Source organism: Gossypium hirsutum, chromosome A08 (assembly GCF_007990345.1).
Source record: "Gossypium hirsutum isolate 1008001.06 chromosome A08, Gossypium_hirsutum_v2.1, whole genome shotgun sequence".
Taxonomy (NCBI): Eukaryota; Viridiplantae; Streptophyta; class Magnoliopsida; order Malvales; family Malvaceae; genus Gossypium; species Gossypium hirsutum.
The window spans coordinates 12,937,999-12,955,142 of NC_053431.1; the positions used below are offsets into that span (position 1 = coordinate 12,937,999).

The following is a 17,144-nucleotide window of genomic DNA, read 5'->3' on the forward strand; positions in this document are numbered from 1 at the left end:
CTAAACACTCACCGATTACGCTTTTACCAAAAAGCCGAAAGCTTAAACTAACTTTTTTGCCTTTTGCCTTGCTCGAAGAAGGTTCCAACACTTCACACATATAACCATAAAATTTACACATTCAATATTGTAACACCCCTAACCCGTATTCATCACCAAAACAGGGTTACGGAGTGTTACCGAAACTTTTAGAACATTTTCAGATAATTCCCGTAAAATTTCTATTCATTAACTGAGATTATTCATGTTGTCCCTTAAATGGACCCTCGAGGCCCAAAACGAGCATTAGAATCTAGTTCAGACTTAATCGGAAACTTTGAGAATTTTTTGCGAAATTACAAAAATTTTCTAAGGTGCAGAGCTCACACGCCTGTGTGGTCCAAGGGACACGCCCGTGTGACAGGCCATGTTCGACCCCGTGTAACTCTCTGACTTGTGCATATGGCCATGCCACACGCCCGTGTGCTAGGCTGTGTGGTCAATTAATTCAATTCGAAATTAGGTGCAAGTTTCACATGGCCAAGACACACGCTCGTATTCTAGGCCGTGTAGTACACACGGCTGAGACACACACTCGTGTCTCTGCCTGTGTGCTCAATTCTGAGCATTCTATTTTCTCAAAATTAAGGTGTAGGGGACACACAGCCTAACCACATGCTCGTGTACCAGACCATGTGTCACACATGGTTTAGACACACGCTAACCACACGCTCGTCTACCAGGCCATGATTCACACACGGTTTAGACGCACGCCTGTGTGTCTGCCTGTGTAGACAAAATAAAGCCATTTCTAGCTTCATTTCTCACCCAAAATCACACCCATGACTTGCACTTGAATCACACATCCAAATACTAACCATTTCAAGCATTCAATCAAGTAAATTCCATCATTCATCATGGCATATCATTTCGTGCATACATGTTCATAATCTTGCCTTAGTTTAGTCCATATGTTAGACATAATTTGGTCAACTACTTAACACATATGTAACTACCATAGATGACATTACAAATGTATCAAAACAACCCATTACTAGCCATTCTAATGGCTATATTATAAGCATCATTTACATTTACATGCCAATATGGCTAATATAACCTATACATGCCATTACAACCATAATTGATTTACCATATATATACTAATATAGGTCAGTGGATAGTGTGAGTGATCTCCGCCAAGCTTTCAATCCAACGAGCTTCCGATTTACTCTAAAACAAGGAAATAAAACTAAGTAAGCATAAAATGCTTAGTAAGTTCGTATAACATGGTACTTAACTTACCATTCATTCTAATTTGAGGTAACTATGTAAGGCATATTCAATCAATTTGACCTCAAGCCCTACACACATCCTCATTGCCCTTGTTAGCCATATATTCAATAATAACATCAAAACATATATGGGCTCAACAACAATCAAGATTCCAAGCACATATGCTTTCCACAATATGTATTCATTGAACATGTATAATTCATCTCATTTTTATAAGTATAATTTCATACTAGTTCATTTCAAGTTTAGATCATTTCATATCAGAACTTTACTCATATTACTCGGAATATCAATGTCACGATTAGTACACTCAAGGTGTACAAGTCTATAATCAAGAATGAACAAATTTTCATCAAATAAAGTCCATGTACAAATATCATCATCTCATGTTTTCATATATCATTTGTCATGTATTATCATTTTCTCGTATTTCAGACGGATACGTGTAGTAACTCATTTCTTAATCATATCTTCTCATGTCAAGATTTTTACCCATTGAATTTATCTGAAATATTGATGGTTACACAGGTAGTACACTCGAGGTGTATAAATCAGGATTTGTCAATTCATATTCAATGGTACCCATAAGGTACTATTTCAGAGAGTACACTCTCGAGCCACACATATATACAATAGGATTACCAATCCATGCTAAATCCCTTTTATGACATATGCTCTAAAGAGCTTGATCTAGATTACCCGTCTTGGCTAAATCCAATCCATAACATATACTCGAGAGGGCTTATATCAGTATTACCCATCCGGTCTAAATCCTTTCAGAAATGAGGTCAATAGGATTACTCGTCCGAGCTAAATCCACCAGCAACAAATGTAGGGCCTTATTTATTTAGGGAAATCAATTTATCCATCGATTTTCATTTATTCAAACAGAATTTAACATTTTTCAAGCATTATCGGGCATGTGATTATTTCATACATCTATAATCATCCATATAATTCAAATGATCACATTCCACATTCATTCCAGGCATAAAAGTAACATTTTCATCGTTTATCCTTTATTATCTATCAGGCATTATCATTTAATTTAAACATTTTTATTTATCGGGCTTGATCGGATATGTAATCATTTCACATATTTATGACATTTATACAATTCACATAAACACAATCAATGTAAGCATGTAAATAAACACAATTTAGTTACACGAACTTACCTTGACAAATGTTCGTGTACATAAATCTACTAATCTGACATTTTCCTCTTTTCCTCGTTCTAACTCCGAATTTGGTCTATCCAGATCTATAAGAGTAAATTTAACGTCAATTTATCACATTTCACATTCATGTGGACTCAATTTACATCCTAGGCAAAATGGTACTTTTCCATAAATTCTCATTTCGTCCCTAGGCTCGGAAGATAAAATTTGTGCAATTTACTCCCTATTCCAAGCCTAACCAAAATCCCATTACAAAATTTATAGAACTTGTATTCAAAAAAATTCAGCATTTTTCTTCAATTTCACAACTTTACATTTTAGTCTCTAAATCATGTTTTCATCAAAAATCACTTTGTAAAAGTTGTTTATCTATCAACAGCCTTTCATTTTCTATCATAAATTTCTAATTTTCAGCATATACATCCATGACCCATTTTCCATACTTTGATAACTTCTCAAATTGATCCCTCAAATAGATAGATTAAGCTATCTCAGTTTCAAAAATATTAAAATTACTAAAAACGGGGCAAGGAAACTTACCCAATTTGGCCATGAAAATTTCTTCTCTCTCTCCTAAGGTTTCCATGTATTTTTGGGAAAGAAGATGATAAAAATAAGATGATATTTCTTTTTATCATCTTTTATTAATTAAATTATTTTACTTTCCAATTTAGTTCTTGCCCTGTTTCTAAATTTCCATGGATGAGTCACCAAATTATCTAAATTCTTTCTTTAATGGTCTCATTACCATATAAGGTTCTCAAGTTTTGAATTCCATAGCTATTTTAATCCTTATAGCTACTAGAATTAAACTTTTGCATTTTATGCGATTTGGTCTTTCTCTTAATTAAGCACATAATCAATAAAATTTTCTTATCAAAATTTTCACATGACATTTCTATCATATTATGGACCATATAATAAAATAAAAAAAATTTTATTTTCGGCTCGGATTTGTGGTCCCGAACCACTATTCTAATTTCACCGAAATTGGGCTGTTACAAATATTCAGCCAAAGACTCACTTAAACCAACCAAAAATGCAAGTCTAAACTATATTCCTCATAAAAATGAAATTTTGACTAATAATCTTGAAACTCAAATATCTTCCTCTATACTTATTTTTTTTTTCTGCCTAAAACTGATTCTGTTCATCCAATTATTCACTTATGACTAATTCTCAACCTTTAAACTACACAAAACTACTCAATTTAAGGTATCAAAAATTTTGACATGTTTATGGTTGTTTCACGAAAATTCATGAAATCCTTAATGAAACTTTCAAGTAAGTTTAGAAATCTTATAATCATGTTAAAACAAGTTCAAAAACACATTGAAATAACCTTTTTACCCAAAATTCAAAAATCCACTATTAACTACCTAATTTTCAAATTTTAATTAAAATATGTGATTTAATGGCTAAAAATTCCGTTTGAAAGACCAAATATCATTTAAAAATAATTAGGAATTCAATCGTTACATTAGTTGATGAAAAACTGAATGTTTGATCGAAAACCCAAAAAACCCACATGCTTGACAATGGAGGAATCTATAGTGTTTTGGGTATTTTTCTTGGATTTTATGGAGGTTTAATGATTTCAAAAGTGATAGGAATTAAAGGAATAGAGTTTGGGAATCAAAACTTGAATGGGAAGAGCTTGGGAAAGCAAAGGACGACAACCACAAAGAATGGGAGAAATCTAATGTGGGTTTTATAAAGATGAAGCGAAAAAATATGTTAATTTAAAATTTAGGTAAAACTGTAACATAAATTCAAGGTTTATTAGTGTTTTTTCTAAAATTAAAGGTTTCCAAAACACTTTTTCAAAATTGATTTGATTTTTCTACAAACCATAATCGAAACATTACTGATATACCATGTCACAAAATTCCGAACACTCTAAGGCTAAAGTTTCTAAAATACCCCTAAAACTCCTAGGCCTTATTTTAGGGTGTTATAAACTGTTAACCAAGCCATTTGGATAAGGAAGCTATTGAATGATTTGAACTTGAACCAAGGGAAAGAAATAGAGATTTATTGTGATAACTGATCTGTTGTAGCAATTACAAAGAACATTGTCTTCCATGACAAGACAAAGCATTTCAAGATTAAGTATCACTTTGTGAGAGAAGTTGAACAATCAAATGAAGTGAAACTAATCATTGTAGACTAGCTTGCAGACATTTAACAAAGCCCCTTGGAACTACCAGGTTCGAGAGATTTAGAAACAATATTGGTGTCTGCTACATAAAGGCTAAAGAGGAGTATTGCATTATAGCCAGCAATGCAAATAGTTAAGATTGTGGTGCATGCACATTCTGTCGAGTTTGCATGCCAGTCTTTTGTTTAGTTCTTTGTAGTTTCATTTAGCTAAGAATAAACTTTTAGTTAAGTATCACTTTGTTTATGTTTTGATGTAATTAGGTGCTGATTGACATGATCATCTTGTATGCAAGTAAAGTTTTGAGTAGTCAAGGGTTTGGTTGTATTTGGTAATGCTATGACTTCATATAATGCATTTTTCTTGTAGAAAAGATGTCACACCCCAAAATGGGGCCTAGGAGTTTTAGGGTATTTTAGAAATTTTGGTCTATATGAGCTCAAAATTTCTTAAGGTTGGTATTCTATAATGTTTTTGACAATGGTTTCTATAAAGTTAAGTCAATTTTTGGAAACGAGTTTCAAATGTCATTAATTTTAGAAAAGGGACTAATTTGTAAAAGGGTCAAATCTGTGAGTCTTTATGAAGCAATTAAACTAATTTTTCAAAATCAACCTATAAAGCCCCCATTCCCCATTTTATTTCACGAAAGTTTTTCTTCTCATTTGTTTGTGTCCTTTCTTGCTCTCCCAAATCCCTCCCACTTGCTTTTGATCTTCAATTCCTAATTCTCTTTGAATTATATCACCCTTGAGCCTTAAACCTCCATTATAACTAAGAAAATCACCCAAGAATTCCACAATCTTCATCATCTTCTCCAAAATGTGAGTTTTTCCAAGTTTGAATCAAAGCTTGATTTTTTTGCATTCAAGGTAACCAATTGTTTTCCTATGAGATTTAAACATTAATTTTTAGTCATTAAAATGCATGTTTTAGGTAAAACCCAAAAATCAGGTCTTTAATGGTAAATTTCGAGTTTGTGGATAAAAACTTGGTTTTTAAGTGTTTTTCAATTATTTTTAATTTAATTAAAAGCTTTCTAAAGTAAATTTGAAGTTTCATCAAAGATTTCTTAGGTTTTAATGAATTTTTATTATAATGGTCAAAAACTTGTTGAAGAATTTTAATACTTTAAAAAGTGTAGTTTTATGTAGTTTAGAGGTTAGGAATTAGTCGTAGATGAATATGTAGATGAATGGAATTTGTTTCGTGCGAAAAGATTAAGCGTAGACTAAGTTATTTGAATTTTAAGTTTCTTGTGCTGAAGGTTTTGATTTGAAAAGAGTGTAGCTTAGGCTTGTGTTTGTTGCTGTTTGAGGTAATTTTGTTGACTGATTGTTGATTGAATATATGTGTGATTTGTCTTGTTGAAGTGTCGGAGTCTATATGACCTTCAACGAGAAAAGAGAAGGGCAAAGAGAAGCTTGTCAAAGCTTTCAATTTTTTGGCAAAAACGAATATTTCGGTAAGTGTTTTAGAATCACTGCTCGTAGATGATTCGTTGTGTATTTGAGAGTTTAGAGGTAGCCAAAACTCCTACTTTAAATTCTGAATGTAAGTGTTCTCGCACCTATGATTAAATTTGAGATATGTTTGTTGTGAATTTGTGAATTTGTGAAATCATAAACATATGAGATGTTATGATTGTGCTATGAGTTTATGTTGACTATTGTGGAAGTGAATATGTGAGTATATTATTCTTGCCATGTGATGGTAAATAAGAGGGTATGTTCTCATGCCTTATGATAGAGATTACATTGTGTTAATAATGTGAATATGCAACGAATATGTGTAGAAAATCGGTAAGTAAATATGTGATATAGATATTTTGGCCTTTTGACTTAATGAGACTATTGGATATAATTGGCAAGGCATAGGATTGTGAGTACTCACTTATGTGTGTTCTGATATAAGGGGCGCTAAGGCCCAAGGATAATGTTAGAGAGATAAGGGAATGCGAGCCGAGCTCCATTCATCGAGATATGTATATGTGGTGTATTGGAGAGCATTAGCTATATGCTTCACTTACGAGATATGATTAACTCTATGAGTCTATGTGTGGTGTGATAGGATTCGTGTATCCGATGAGTGGTTGTAGAGTCCACTTTACGTGTCATAATCTCAAGAGTCAAATTATCATACACTGTGACTAAATGTGATTCTATGTGCTAATATGTGATTGGTATGCGTCGGAATATATATATGCCTAAACATTCGTATAAATAGTGTAAAAGAATGCATGAAATATGACTAATATGTGAATTATGGCACTTAGTTAATGATGTTTTGGGAATATGTTTTATGTTGTTTGGTTGATGCATGATGACTTGTTTGCGCAGTGGTTTTTCTAGGCATTCACTGAGCTTGTTAAGCTTACCTACTCCATTTTATCCTTTGCAGAGTAGTTGCGCTCCTGGTGTGAACAGTGTTGTCGTCGAGGGATTGATCCAAGTCATTCTTTATTCATTACATTAGATGCTTTGCTTATTCTAGCTCTAGGGAATAAAATGGCAATGCGGTAGACATTTATATCGAATTGTTAAGACTTATTTGGGATTATTTGCATATTATGCATGTTTGGAAGCGTGTGGACTTGGAGATGGTATTTGGACTATTGTTTTAAACATTTTGATGCTTATATGACTAGGTGAATGAAGCGTGATGTTTAGTGATTAAGTTTGAATGATTTAAATGCCCTTATATGTTGAATTTTTGTAACCTGAAGCAGAGGTATCGATATTAGGGCTTTTAAAATGATATCTCTATATTTTCAAAAATATAGGGAGTTAGAATACCAATTTGGTATCGATACCTTGGCCCGAGTATTAATACTCGGGATGTAATTATCGATACGTTGCAAAAGGTATCGATATTTTCCGATGTTTTGAAATTTGGAAAGAAACATAATGCTAGTTTGATATCGATTTTCTAGGTAGTATCGATACAACTTAAAGAAAATATTGATACCATAGAAACAGTACCGATACCTACATAACTTTTTTGAGAAAACTTGATAAGTGATGATAATGCATGATTTATACCTATATTATGTTCTTTTATGAATTCTTGGTATGGTTTATCAACAAAAAGTGAATGTATGGTTTATAATTCATGATAATGCTATGTTATTATTAATTGAAAAAAAGAAAGATGCATGAGAAATAACATATTGTTTTAGATGAACAAGTGGTGAGATTGTGGTGTGGCATCTCGATATTCGACTTGACATCCAGATCGGGTATGAGGTGTTACAAAAGAAGTGGAGATCAGCTTTTTTTTTTTGCACGTTTTGCTTCAATGTCCTCTGCTTCCCTTTCTCAAAAACACCAACATCAAATCCACATAAATAGTACCTCATTAAACCAAAACCTCATAAGTCCATAATAATTAAAGTTGCAGGGAAATGTTGAAGGCAGTAACTATCATTAGAACTTGCAATTCATCCAGGACCAGGGTAGGGAAATTGGAACTCCAAATCTACACCAAAATAGAGCCTTCCATCACCATAACAGCTTTTCCTCGCAGAAGCACTCTCTGGTTCTGCTCATCGAAATGGATATTCACTATTCCTCCTCTAGGTGATGCCTGCACAAAGCAACCAACACAATCAATGTCATAACAACAACGGTTTCGTTGGATGGTTCAAAGGAAAAGTAAAGAGAAGAATACCGCATGCGCAACAAGTTCCAACTTTCCCAGCTTTTGGCTCCAATAGGGTGCCAAGGCACAGTGTGCACTTCCACAAACCGGATCCTGATAAACATGAGAAAGAGAGATTAGCATGTCTACATAATGATCCAGCAGTATCTAGCCAAAGAGAATCATGATCCAGGCAAAGCTATACATGGATTGAGCACATATATGCATGTATCTCAGTGTTTACTTATTTTTGCAAGTAATCATCTTCACTACTTTTTCCAGACAACAGACAAACTTGATAGTTAATGTCAAATGTTCATTCCAGGGACATAAATACGACACATTTCATCCTCAACAAAGGGCATGAAGCATAAGTTAAGCAAAACCTGTCTGCTTAGATGAAATAAGAAATGTTGGATACTGTGGCTCACCTCTTTAATACCATACTTAGGACAGAAGAACCGACTAATAAAATCAAATTCAGAATCTGAAGGGGCAGCTCCTGAAACAATTAAGCCTCGTCCAGGACATTTCAGTATGTCGTCGGACCGTGGCTCCATTTCAATAACAGATTTTCCAGATGGGAGCACAACCTGCAAGTATCAAAGTACACAGAAAAAAGAAATCCCCTATCACTACACTATCATTAACAAACAGTACCAAATGTGTCAACAAAAGCACACTATCCCGTTTTCAGTCACTTGGAGAACCAGTAACACCATATATGCATATAGCTTGCTAATCATAATTGAATGCAATAGGAGTACTCAGGCTTTCCTTATGCAAATAAAATCCGCATTTTTAATCGTACTTCTATTTCAAAGGTAAGTTTAATCTCTCACAAAAAAGAATATTGATGTACTCAAAAGCACGTAGTGATTTTAACTAATAACCAGGCAAGGCTGACACTTAAACCAGAAATGTTAATGATCCTGATCAAGCATGAGAAAAGAGAAAATCAAGAAACAAAAAAAAAAATTACTAGTGTTATTGAGGAATTACAAAGATATCATCTGCGGTAGTCGTTCTCTTAACATCAATAAGTGGAGCATCGTTCAAGGCTTTCGATATAAGTGAAGCCTCAGCAGAATTGAAGTCGGTGACTGGAACTGTAGGAAAATTCAGTTCGATCAGAGAGCAGTCGCTCACTCCGCCGTTCTGAACCTCAGAGACATTGGTTGGACAAACATCTGGAACCTTTGTGGCAGTTAGGATTCCAGATAATGTATCAAATTCAATAATGTTTGAATTTACCAAACCAGTTGTAAAGAGAGTATGAGCAGATGCTAAGGTTGCATGACCACATAGATTTACCTGCCAAAGAGGTAGACAATTAATATCCAGGTCGCAATTGCTATATTAACACTTCACATTTGAGTCGAGCTTTAAGGTTCAATCAAGAATAATTGAGCATATCAAACATTCAATCTATCAGTGAAGGGTGTTGGAAATAAGAGAAGTGACCTCGGCAACGGGGGTAAACCATCTAAGACGAAACCTGGTGTTTGGAGAGGTGGAATTGGTGATCCGAGTCAAGTAACAAGTCTCGGAGATATTAAACTCAGCAGCCACTGATTGCATCCATTTCTCATCTCTTTCTTCCTCCAACAAACAAACCGCAGCTGGGTTTCCCTTGAAGGCGGAGTTGGTGAATGCATCAACCTGTCCAAGAATCAAATATTCCAATCTGCTTATGACTTGACCCAACTCATTCTTTCGGGATAAGACTGAGCAGTAGCACAGAAATAAACGAGCAAAGATGAGAGACAGAGATATTACCACATAGTATTTGATGGGTGTTTTGGCCATGTTGTTCAGAGTAAGATCTGAGTTTGAGAATTCTCAACTTTGGAGTGAAGGGAGATAAATGATGGTACTAAAGAAGTAAAAAGGTCAAAAGCCAAAGCCAATTTAAACAAGAACACCTCAAATTGCCATTCATTTTTTTAATCAATTTCCCCTTTAATTTTTTAATCAGTATGGTAGACTTTAGGTCAAGCTATGTCCATAAAAAAATACTTATACCAAATTAAATATACTACTGTTTTATAAATAAAATCTGCTAAAGCTCCCAAGCTCCATTAGAGAGGGTATTTCAAGCAAGGCTTTTAGAATTGAGAAATGAAAATAACAGCCTTATTGTTAATTAATTATATAAAAAATTCATATCTTTTTTCTTCTTAAATCAAGTTTAGTTTATAGAACGAGTTCAACATGATTTTATGGACTTCAAGAGTTGGATGTTATAATTGACATGGCCACATAGGCCTGGAATAAACAGTAAACATATAAATATAGTTTTGATCCATCATATCATACAACAGCTTGGAATCATCATGTTCTTTAACTAAATCCTAAACTAGCAATCAACCCGTTATGTTGACTGGGAAGAAATTATAAATTAAATCCAGGCAACTTAGCTTCACAAAGCTACAATACAGATGATGACTAAACGCAAATAAATTACTCCATCGAGCGCAGCATTGTGCACAAACTTATTTTATTTATGAACATGAATTGCCCCCCGGGGGGGGGGGAATTCCTGCCCCTAGAACTACCAAATGCCCTCCTTTGACATTTTCAGGAAATTGGACAAGGTGATATTAGGGAGCTCAACCAGCCCTGTCCTCTTCTTCTTTATCCTCGTCACCTTCAGTAACTCCGCACCCTTTGACTGTGTAACTGTTACCGAGACCACGTTGTAGAACTGTTCAACGAATGTTAGGGAAGAAATTATTATACTTTCACCGTGTAAGATATTCATCAATATTCAATATTAAATCCAACACTGGTTGCAGCAAGAATCAGAGAGCTATTTTCTGAACAAAAATTTCCATCAGTAACCAACTCAGCATTGCATTTAACGAAGCAAGCATGCTCAGAAAAAGGGAGAAGATCGAGGGGTTACCTCACAGACACCATGCAGCAACAATCTATGGAAAGGATCTTGGACTTGTAAAGCAAGGACATCCCCATCTTCACGTTCCTGAATGAAAGTCCGTATGCAGTCCTGAAAAAAGAGAAAGGGTTTAGGTATTACCAAGTTTCCTAAGAGGAAGAATGGGAATATTTAACTTGAGAGGTCTTATGTTGAACCATATTTCACTCTCGTACATCACCTGTTTACTTATCTAAATAGTTAATGACATAAAACTTTCAACCAGAAATCTGCTCCAAAGCCTTTTGAGTATATGAATTCCAACTCTCATGGAATACATCTGGCGTCTGGTATGCTACTAAACACACTAATCGCATTAAGTCTATCTTAACCACTACTTATCCCTTCAATTATACTATTATAGCATAAATATTAAGCTGGGATCTATAGCATACTCATACCGACATTAACCCGGCATAGTCCTACCCTCCTTGCACTTGATTTTGAGAAAAGCAAACAACATAGTGAATAACTTGTAAACAAAATAGAAGAAAAAGCTCATGAGAAGAACCTATTAATGATAATCATTCTCAAAGAAGCAAAAGCAAAATCATGTACCTCATAGCTCGCAATAAGATCTGAAAGAAAGCTCCGGCGAAGTGCTTCTCTTGTTCGGCAATCTACTCTTCGCCATGCAGTCAAGAAAGCTGCCTTATCAGCATCAGCATGAAATTTCTTCTTCACAGATGAATTATTTAAGGTGCCAATAATATTAGCCTAACATAAAGGAATATACAATAATGTGAGCATGTATCCACAATAGTTTTCCTATTCTGGAATTTGCTTAAGGTTATCATCTTCAATTACAAAATCAGACATAATATATTCCTCCTTACACACTTACCGATAGTTTTCCTATTCTGAATTTGTTTAAGGTTATCTTCTTCAATTACAAAATCTTTTTATAACATTGAAAAAGTTTTAATGAACAAGGGAAGTAAAATGACCTCTTTATCCATATCTATAGTCCTAAATTTGTCCCATTCTCCCACATTCGTCATGCAAAATGCTGATGGTGGCACATCATCACCTGTGAATGAATTTGCAAATAGGGGCTGATTATATTCCTTTTGAAACAAATCATTCAAAAGTATAATGGGACACCAAGCGATCAAGACCACAAGTATGCCACACAACAACAATGTTCTCATCCCTTCCACTATTATAATGTTAAAGTTGCACATTCTTAATACCTAAAGGCAAGTATAGAGCATCAATTAATACACATTGCCCATGTCTGATGTTACACGGTAATTGTATTCATGAATGCAGTTACTAAAAAGTGCATACGGTGAACTGAGGGATATCCAGCAGGACATGTCATTACCCCATGGTGGTGGAGCAAAAAGGCCTCTTACTTCTTCTGCATTCAAGCGAGGAACAAGTTCCATCAACAATCTATCATTTAACCATCTTCTAGAACGTCGGTTTGTAACCTGAGGCAAATAAGCAAGCATTTCAGGAAATGAACAGCTTATTCGAGAAATATCCCAAACAAATACAGTAATGAAACCATTAACTCAATAGAATTCATAAATGAACTAGTCCAAAATAGTCTTAAAGAGTTAAAATTTCAAATACGCAAGAAATTTGCAAACAAAGAAAAAGTTAAATCAATACAACACCTATCATCACTAAAATGGATCTTATAATCAATAAGATCAGAGTGGAAATTGTTCTAAAAATGGACCCATTCGCAAGTGATAAAGAACGTTACTTTTCCAGTCAAGCTCTCGAGAAGCTCAATCTTCTTCTCAATCGAGAGCCCACGAGATTTTCCATTTTCTCCTGCCGAAAAAGTGAAAACAAACATCACTTAATTTTCCCAGAAGGGAAAGATTTGTATTTTTTCACAGAAATGGCGTAGTTTTATCCACATAATAGCACACAATAACTAACGCTAAAAAGGTTAAAATCGATCTGGGTTCATTCCATCAACAACACAAAAATAATGGAAAAAAAAAAGAACACAAATATTTTTAAAAAATTACCTTTACGAAGCTCAATCAAGGGAGATGATAAGAGAAGGTCGGTTTCTCTTTGAAGAACCCCAGGAGCGGCCATGACTGTTGATAGTTTGATCGGCGATTGAATGATTTTTGGAGATGACTAGATCTGTAATTGATAGGTGTTTCCGGGACGTTCTTTTTGGAAGAAATAAAAAAAAATCGAATCCAAACGCAGCCTTATCCTTAAAAAGTCCTTTCAGACTACCTCCGAACACTGATATACTGGAAACGTGAGGAAAGCTTGAATCCTAAAATCAGCTGCTTCGGCTATGCTTTGTGTACAAGATTTGCCCAATTCGGTGATGAAAAGCTTTGAAGGATGGGTTCAAAAACCAATGAAGAATTTGATGTAGCTGGGAAATTGACAGAGTCCTGGGAAGACACGTATCAGTTTAAGCAATGGCACGTGTGAGAAGTGGAGGAAACCACCGAGGAAAAATGAAGATATGCCGCTTATGATTCTCTTTGATTCTTCTTTCTATAATTATAATTTTCCCTTGCCCTTAATTTCCTAATTTGTACTTCTTTTTGGTTAATATATTCACTTTTGACATTTTATTTACAGAAATCCCAACATGTTTTCTTTTAATCTGTTGATAATATGAAACAAATTTGAATAATATGAAACACATTAGGCCCTTAATTATGTCCCAATCTTAAACAAGTTTAATTTAAATATTAAATTTAAATATTTAATTCAAACATTTTCTTATCTATTAATAATGACTTATTTCAATGATGAATATGGTGTTTTATTTCATATCGTTTTTCAAATTAGTGTAGGATGTTACAATTGGACCAAAAGTGTATAAGCTAGAGGAAAATTCTATAATCTCCGGTGTGTACGCCATATCAAAGATTGACAATGTAATTGAAGGAAGGATTGCACCAAGCTCAAAAAGTACATAGCTTCTGGTTGTAGATGTGGTATCATCTGAAGAGTTAGGATACATAATTAAAATGATATATTTTTTTTAAATTAGAGGTCAAATAAATCATTATGCCAACTTTTAATTTGGATTTTTAAGTTTTCTTGAATTTTCGACTTTAATTATTTTGAGCAATTTTCTTTCAATTATTTGTTTGTTTTACAATGAGTAGCAAAATTTCAATTCTAGCTTAGTTTGGTGTTTGAATTGTGAGACTTTGAATTCGTACATTATTCTTTAATTTAATATTCGTTAATTATTTGGTTTAGGAGATAGACTCAGTCGTCTCACAATTTTATTTTAGCATAAAAATCAAGAAGGGCCCCTTGATTTGGTGTTGGACGACATACATTTAGTATCCGTAATTGTAACACCTCAAACCTAGCCTAGACAAACGACCAAATCTTGAGGAATTACGTAAACTTGTTTTAAATTTCTAGATTTTGAATTAAAAAAGTGTGTTTTCGAGAAATGTTAATTTTGACAAATCTCTTATAATTTATCAAGTAAATACGCATAGATCTTATTTACTTGATAGAAAACATTTAATTTGTTACTTAGTTTCGTAACGGAAGTTTCATAGTCATTCATTTGTAAAGCACAATTTCAAAATGTGGAAAAGAATCATTTTGCAATTTAACAAAAACACAATTCGGTAACAAGCCAATCAAAAGTTGAAAATAAAGTCCACAATACTTAAATAATCCAAAAAGTCCCGAGTTAAATTTAAAACTAAAATCGTTTCATTTTTTTAATTAGAAAACTTGAACGTTGTAAGATGTGTGTGAGTTTTTCCAAAACGATAACATACATTATTCAATTTATAGAAAAATGCCACACTAATGACTTTATTTTTTATTATTTTCGTAAAATTCGTTTTCTTGGTTAAAATAATTTGCAGTGGAAAAAAAATGTACAACCTGTTTAACTTTGAAAAATCAAACATCTTGTTTTTAAATATTAGAAATCATGCAGAATTTTCAATTAAAAATGACTAACTAAAGTCTAGCGAACTCAAAACCAAACTTAAAAGTCCGAAAATAAGTCTCAAAATCCAGGAGTCCAAAAAAAATTAATTTAATGATTATTTAATATAATTTTACGCAAGAAAACAAATTCGAGCTCCCAAACGTCACCCAATTCTAAGTAAGCAAGTTACTTAAGAATATGAGACAAAAGGGTGAGCTATGAAGCTCAGTGTTACTTAACTTAAGTACAAGTGTAGATACTACAATAAACAAATCGGAATATCATAGAGAATTTCATCAAATTCAGATTAGCAAATTGAGCATGCATGATTATGTCAATGCAGTGTTTCCAGAAAACATAATGCAATTTTTTTAGAAAATTTCCTACCCAACTCTACTACACACCAATTAGAGTTTCCCAAAACTCATCCATCCAAAACACACCAATAGATGATTGTGGACAAAGCCACCAGAAGTAATGCAGATAAACTGCCATAATAGATACATGTGGTCAAGCCATTATATTTGTAGTCAAATTGCTAGAACAGATATGTGGTTAAACCACCAGATAATGCAGATCATTAAACTACCAAAACTTCTTCCTTTCCATATCATTCCAACCCCATGCAATGTGATATGGCATGCAAATACATAATCAAAATAGTAAGCATGTTGAACATACAATCATATATTTAATAGAAATCAGTAGGCATGGGATTTCATGCTTGTCACAACAGATATGTCCAATCTTGATGATAACAGGTCAATTTAGTCAGAATAGCCACAATGTCATATTCCATGAGAATCGGAACAAAACATAACTTATCACACAAGATAAAACACACACAACAGAAACATTAGATTTCATTTATCGGACAATTATACATATCATTCATTTGAGTTTACGAAATCACTGACCTCAAATATCCAATCCAAAACTCAGCCCAAACTAAATTTACTCAAAATTAGCCCACATACCCGTGTGGCTCACATGGTTTGGCACGTGGCTTGACACACAGTCATGTGGCATCGACTAGAAGATTCATTTTTCCATGATTTTTATGAGTTTTCGAGTTCGAGTTACACACATGGTTAATTCACGATGCCAACACAACAACAACGTTTCTAGAACCTAAAAACGACACCCAACTAAATGAATTAGCAAGAAAATACAAGAAATGACCCTTGCTTTCTAAAGCATTCTGCCCAAAAACCATAGGACATTCGATCCTTGTAAACTGAATTATCGCAAACTAGCCCCTAATCGACATTCGATTACTTACCCTAACAAGAGAACAGTTTTAAGAGCTCTCAATTCGTCGAAAGACTATTTGTTATCGAAACTTCACCTATACCAAGGATTTTAAATAATCAAAGTTGTGTCACATAAAATAGAAAATCATCACCCAAAAAAACATGAAAAACTCCTTCAACAAAATATGAATATTAAAATAAAATCCTTACCATCCACCGTCAAAACTGGTCAAAAACAAAAGATGGAATTGATACACACTAAGTTAGGTTGGAAATAAAGAAGCAGTAAAGTGATAGAAACGATGATAGTTAACAAAAAGAGAATTGCACCAAAATCACTACAATGGAGGAAGAAAATTTGTAGGAATCAAGGAAAATTGGGAAAAAGAATGGACAAAGAAATTTCAACAACCGAAGAAAATTGACATGAAATAAAGAAAGGAAAAAAAAAGAAAAGAAAAAAACATAATGAGGAAGCAATGCAGAAAGTGGGAATGACAAATAGGGAGGGATTTTTTCTTAATTATATTTTTTAAATATAAAACAATAATAATAAAAATAAAAATAAATCTTAACCTATCAAATTATCTAATATCTAAATCTAGTGGCTTAGAATTTGATTTTAACCCAACTTTTCAGCACTTGGGAGACACAAGAAGTGACAAAAAAATAATTTCATTTTACACTCACAAGATTGGAACACGAGATCTCTATATAAACTGAAGCCTTACCCTTGAACTAGCAAGCTCATTCTTGTAAAAAACTAACAATAATAAAATATAACCTACAT

The 17,144-nt window shown here is 33.7% G+C and overlaps 2 protein-coding genes and 1 long non-coding RNA gene across 3 annotated transcripts; 1 reads left to right on the forward strand and 2 right to left on the reverse strand.

The window, feature by feature from the left end:
* The first annotated feature begins 5,286 nt into the window (after nt 1–5,286).
* LOC107949165 (uncharacterized) lies at nt 5,287–7,287 on the forward strand. Its single transcript, XR_001697648.2, has 3 exons — nt 5,287–5,489; nt 5,991–6,082; nt 7,018–7,287. It is a non-coding gene; the product is annotated as an uncharacterized lncRNA (long non-coding RNA).
* A 438-nt stretch (nt 7,288–7,725) lies between these two features.
* LOC107949172 (uncharacterized isomerase BH0283) lies at nt 7,726–10,371 on the reverse strand. Its single transcript, XM_016883901.2, has 6 exons — nt 10,036–10,371; nt 9,721–9,918; nt 9,259–9,570; nt 8,688–8,849; nt 8,287–8,370; nt 7,726–8,202 (listed from the first exon to the last, which is right to left on the reverse strand). The coding sequence occupies exons 1-6, from the start codon at nt 10,063–10,065 to the stop codon at nt 8,095–8,097; spliced, it is 894 nt and encodes a 297-aa protein (XP_016739390.2). The 5' UTR covers nt 10,066–10,371; the 3' UTR covers nt 7,726–8,094.
* A 134-nt stretch (nt 10,372–10,505) lies between these two features.
* Nucleotides 10,506–13,712, reverse strand: LOC107949179 (uncharacterized). The gene is made up of 7 exons (XM_016883912.2): nt 13,186–13,712; nt 12,912–12,982; nt 12,522–12,630; nt 12,142–12,224; nt 11,753–11,911; nt 11,165–11,266; nt 10,506–10,963 (listed from the first exon to the last, which is right to left on the reverse strand). The coding sequence occupies exons 1-7, from the start codon at nt 13,256–13,258 to the stop codon at nt 10,811–10,813; spliced, it is 750 nt and encodes a 249-aa protein (XP_016739401.2). The 5' UTR covers nt 13,259–13,712; the 3' UTR covers nt 10,506–10,810.
* Between the last annotated feature and the right edge of the window lie 3,432 nt (nt 13,713–17,144).

Coding starts and splice junctions, on each gene's coding strand:
- LOC107949172 (XM_016883901.2), bottom strand. CDS start 10,065: ATGGCCAAAACACCCATCAAATACTATGTG. Junction 8,371..8,687: donor CTAAGTATGGTATTAAAGAG/GTGAGCCACAGT, acceptor CATGTTTATCAG/GATCCGGTTTGTGGAAGTGC. Junction 8,203..8,286: donor TGGAACTTGTTGCGCATGCG/GTATTCTTCTCT, acceptor TGCTTTGTGCAG/GCATCACCTAGAGGAGGAAT.
- LOC107949179 (XM_016883912.2), bottom strand. CDS start 13,258: ATGGCCGCTCCTGGGGTTCTTCAAAGAGAAACCGACCTTCTCTTATCA. Junction 11,912..12,141: donor CTATAGATATGGATAAAGAG/GTCATTTTACTT, acceptor CCTTTATGTTAG/GCTAATATTATTGGCACCTT. Junction 10,964..11,164: donor TGCTGCATGGTGTCTGTGAG/GTAACCCCTCGA, acceptor TTCGTTGAACAG/TTCTACAACGTGGTCTCGGT.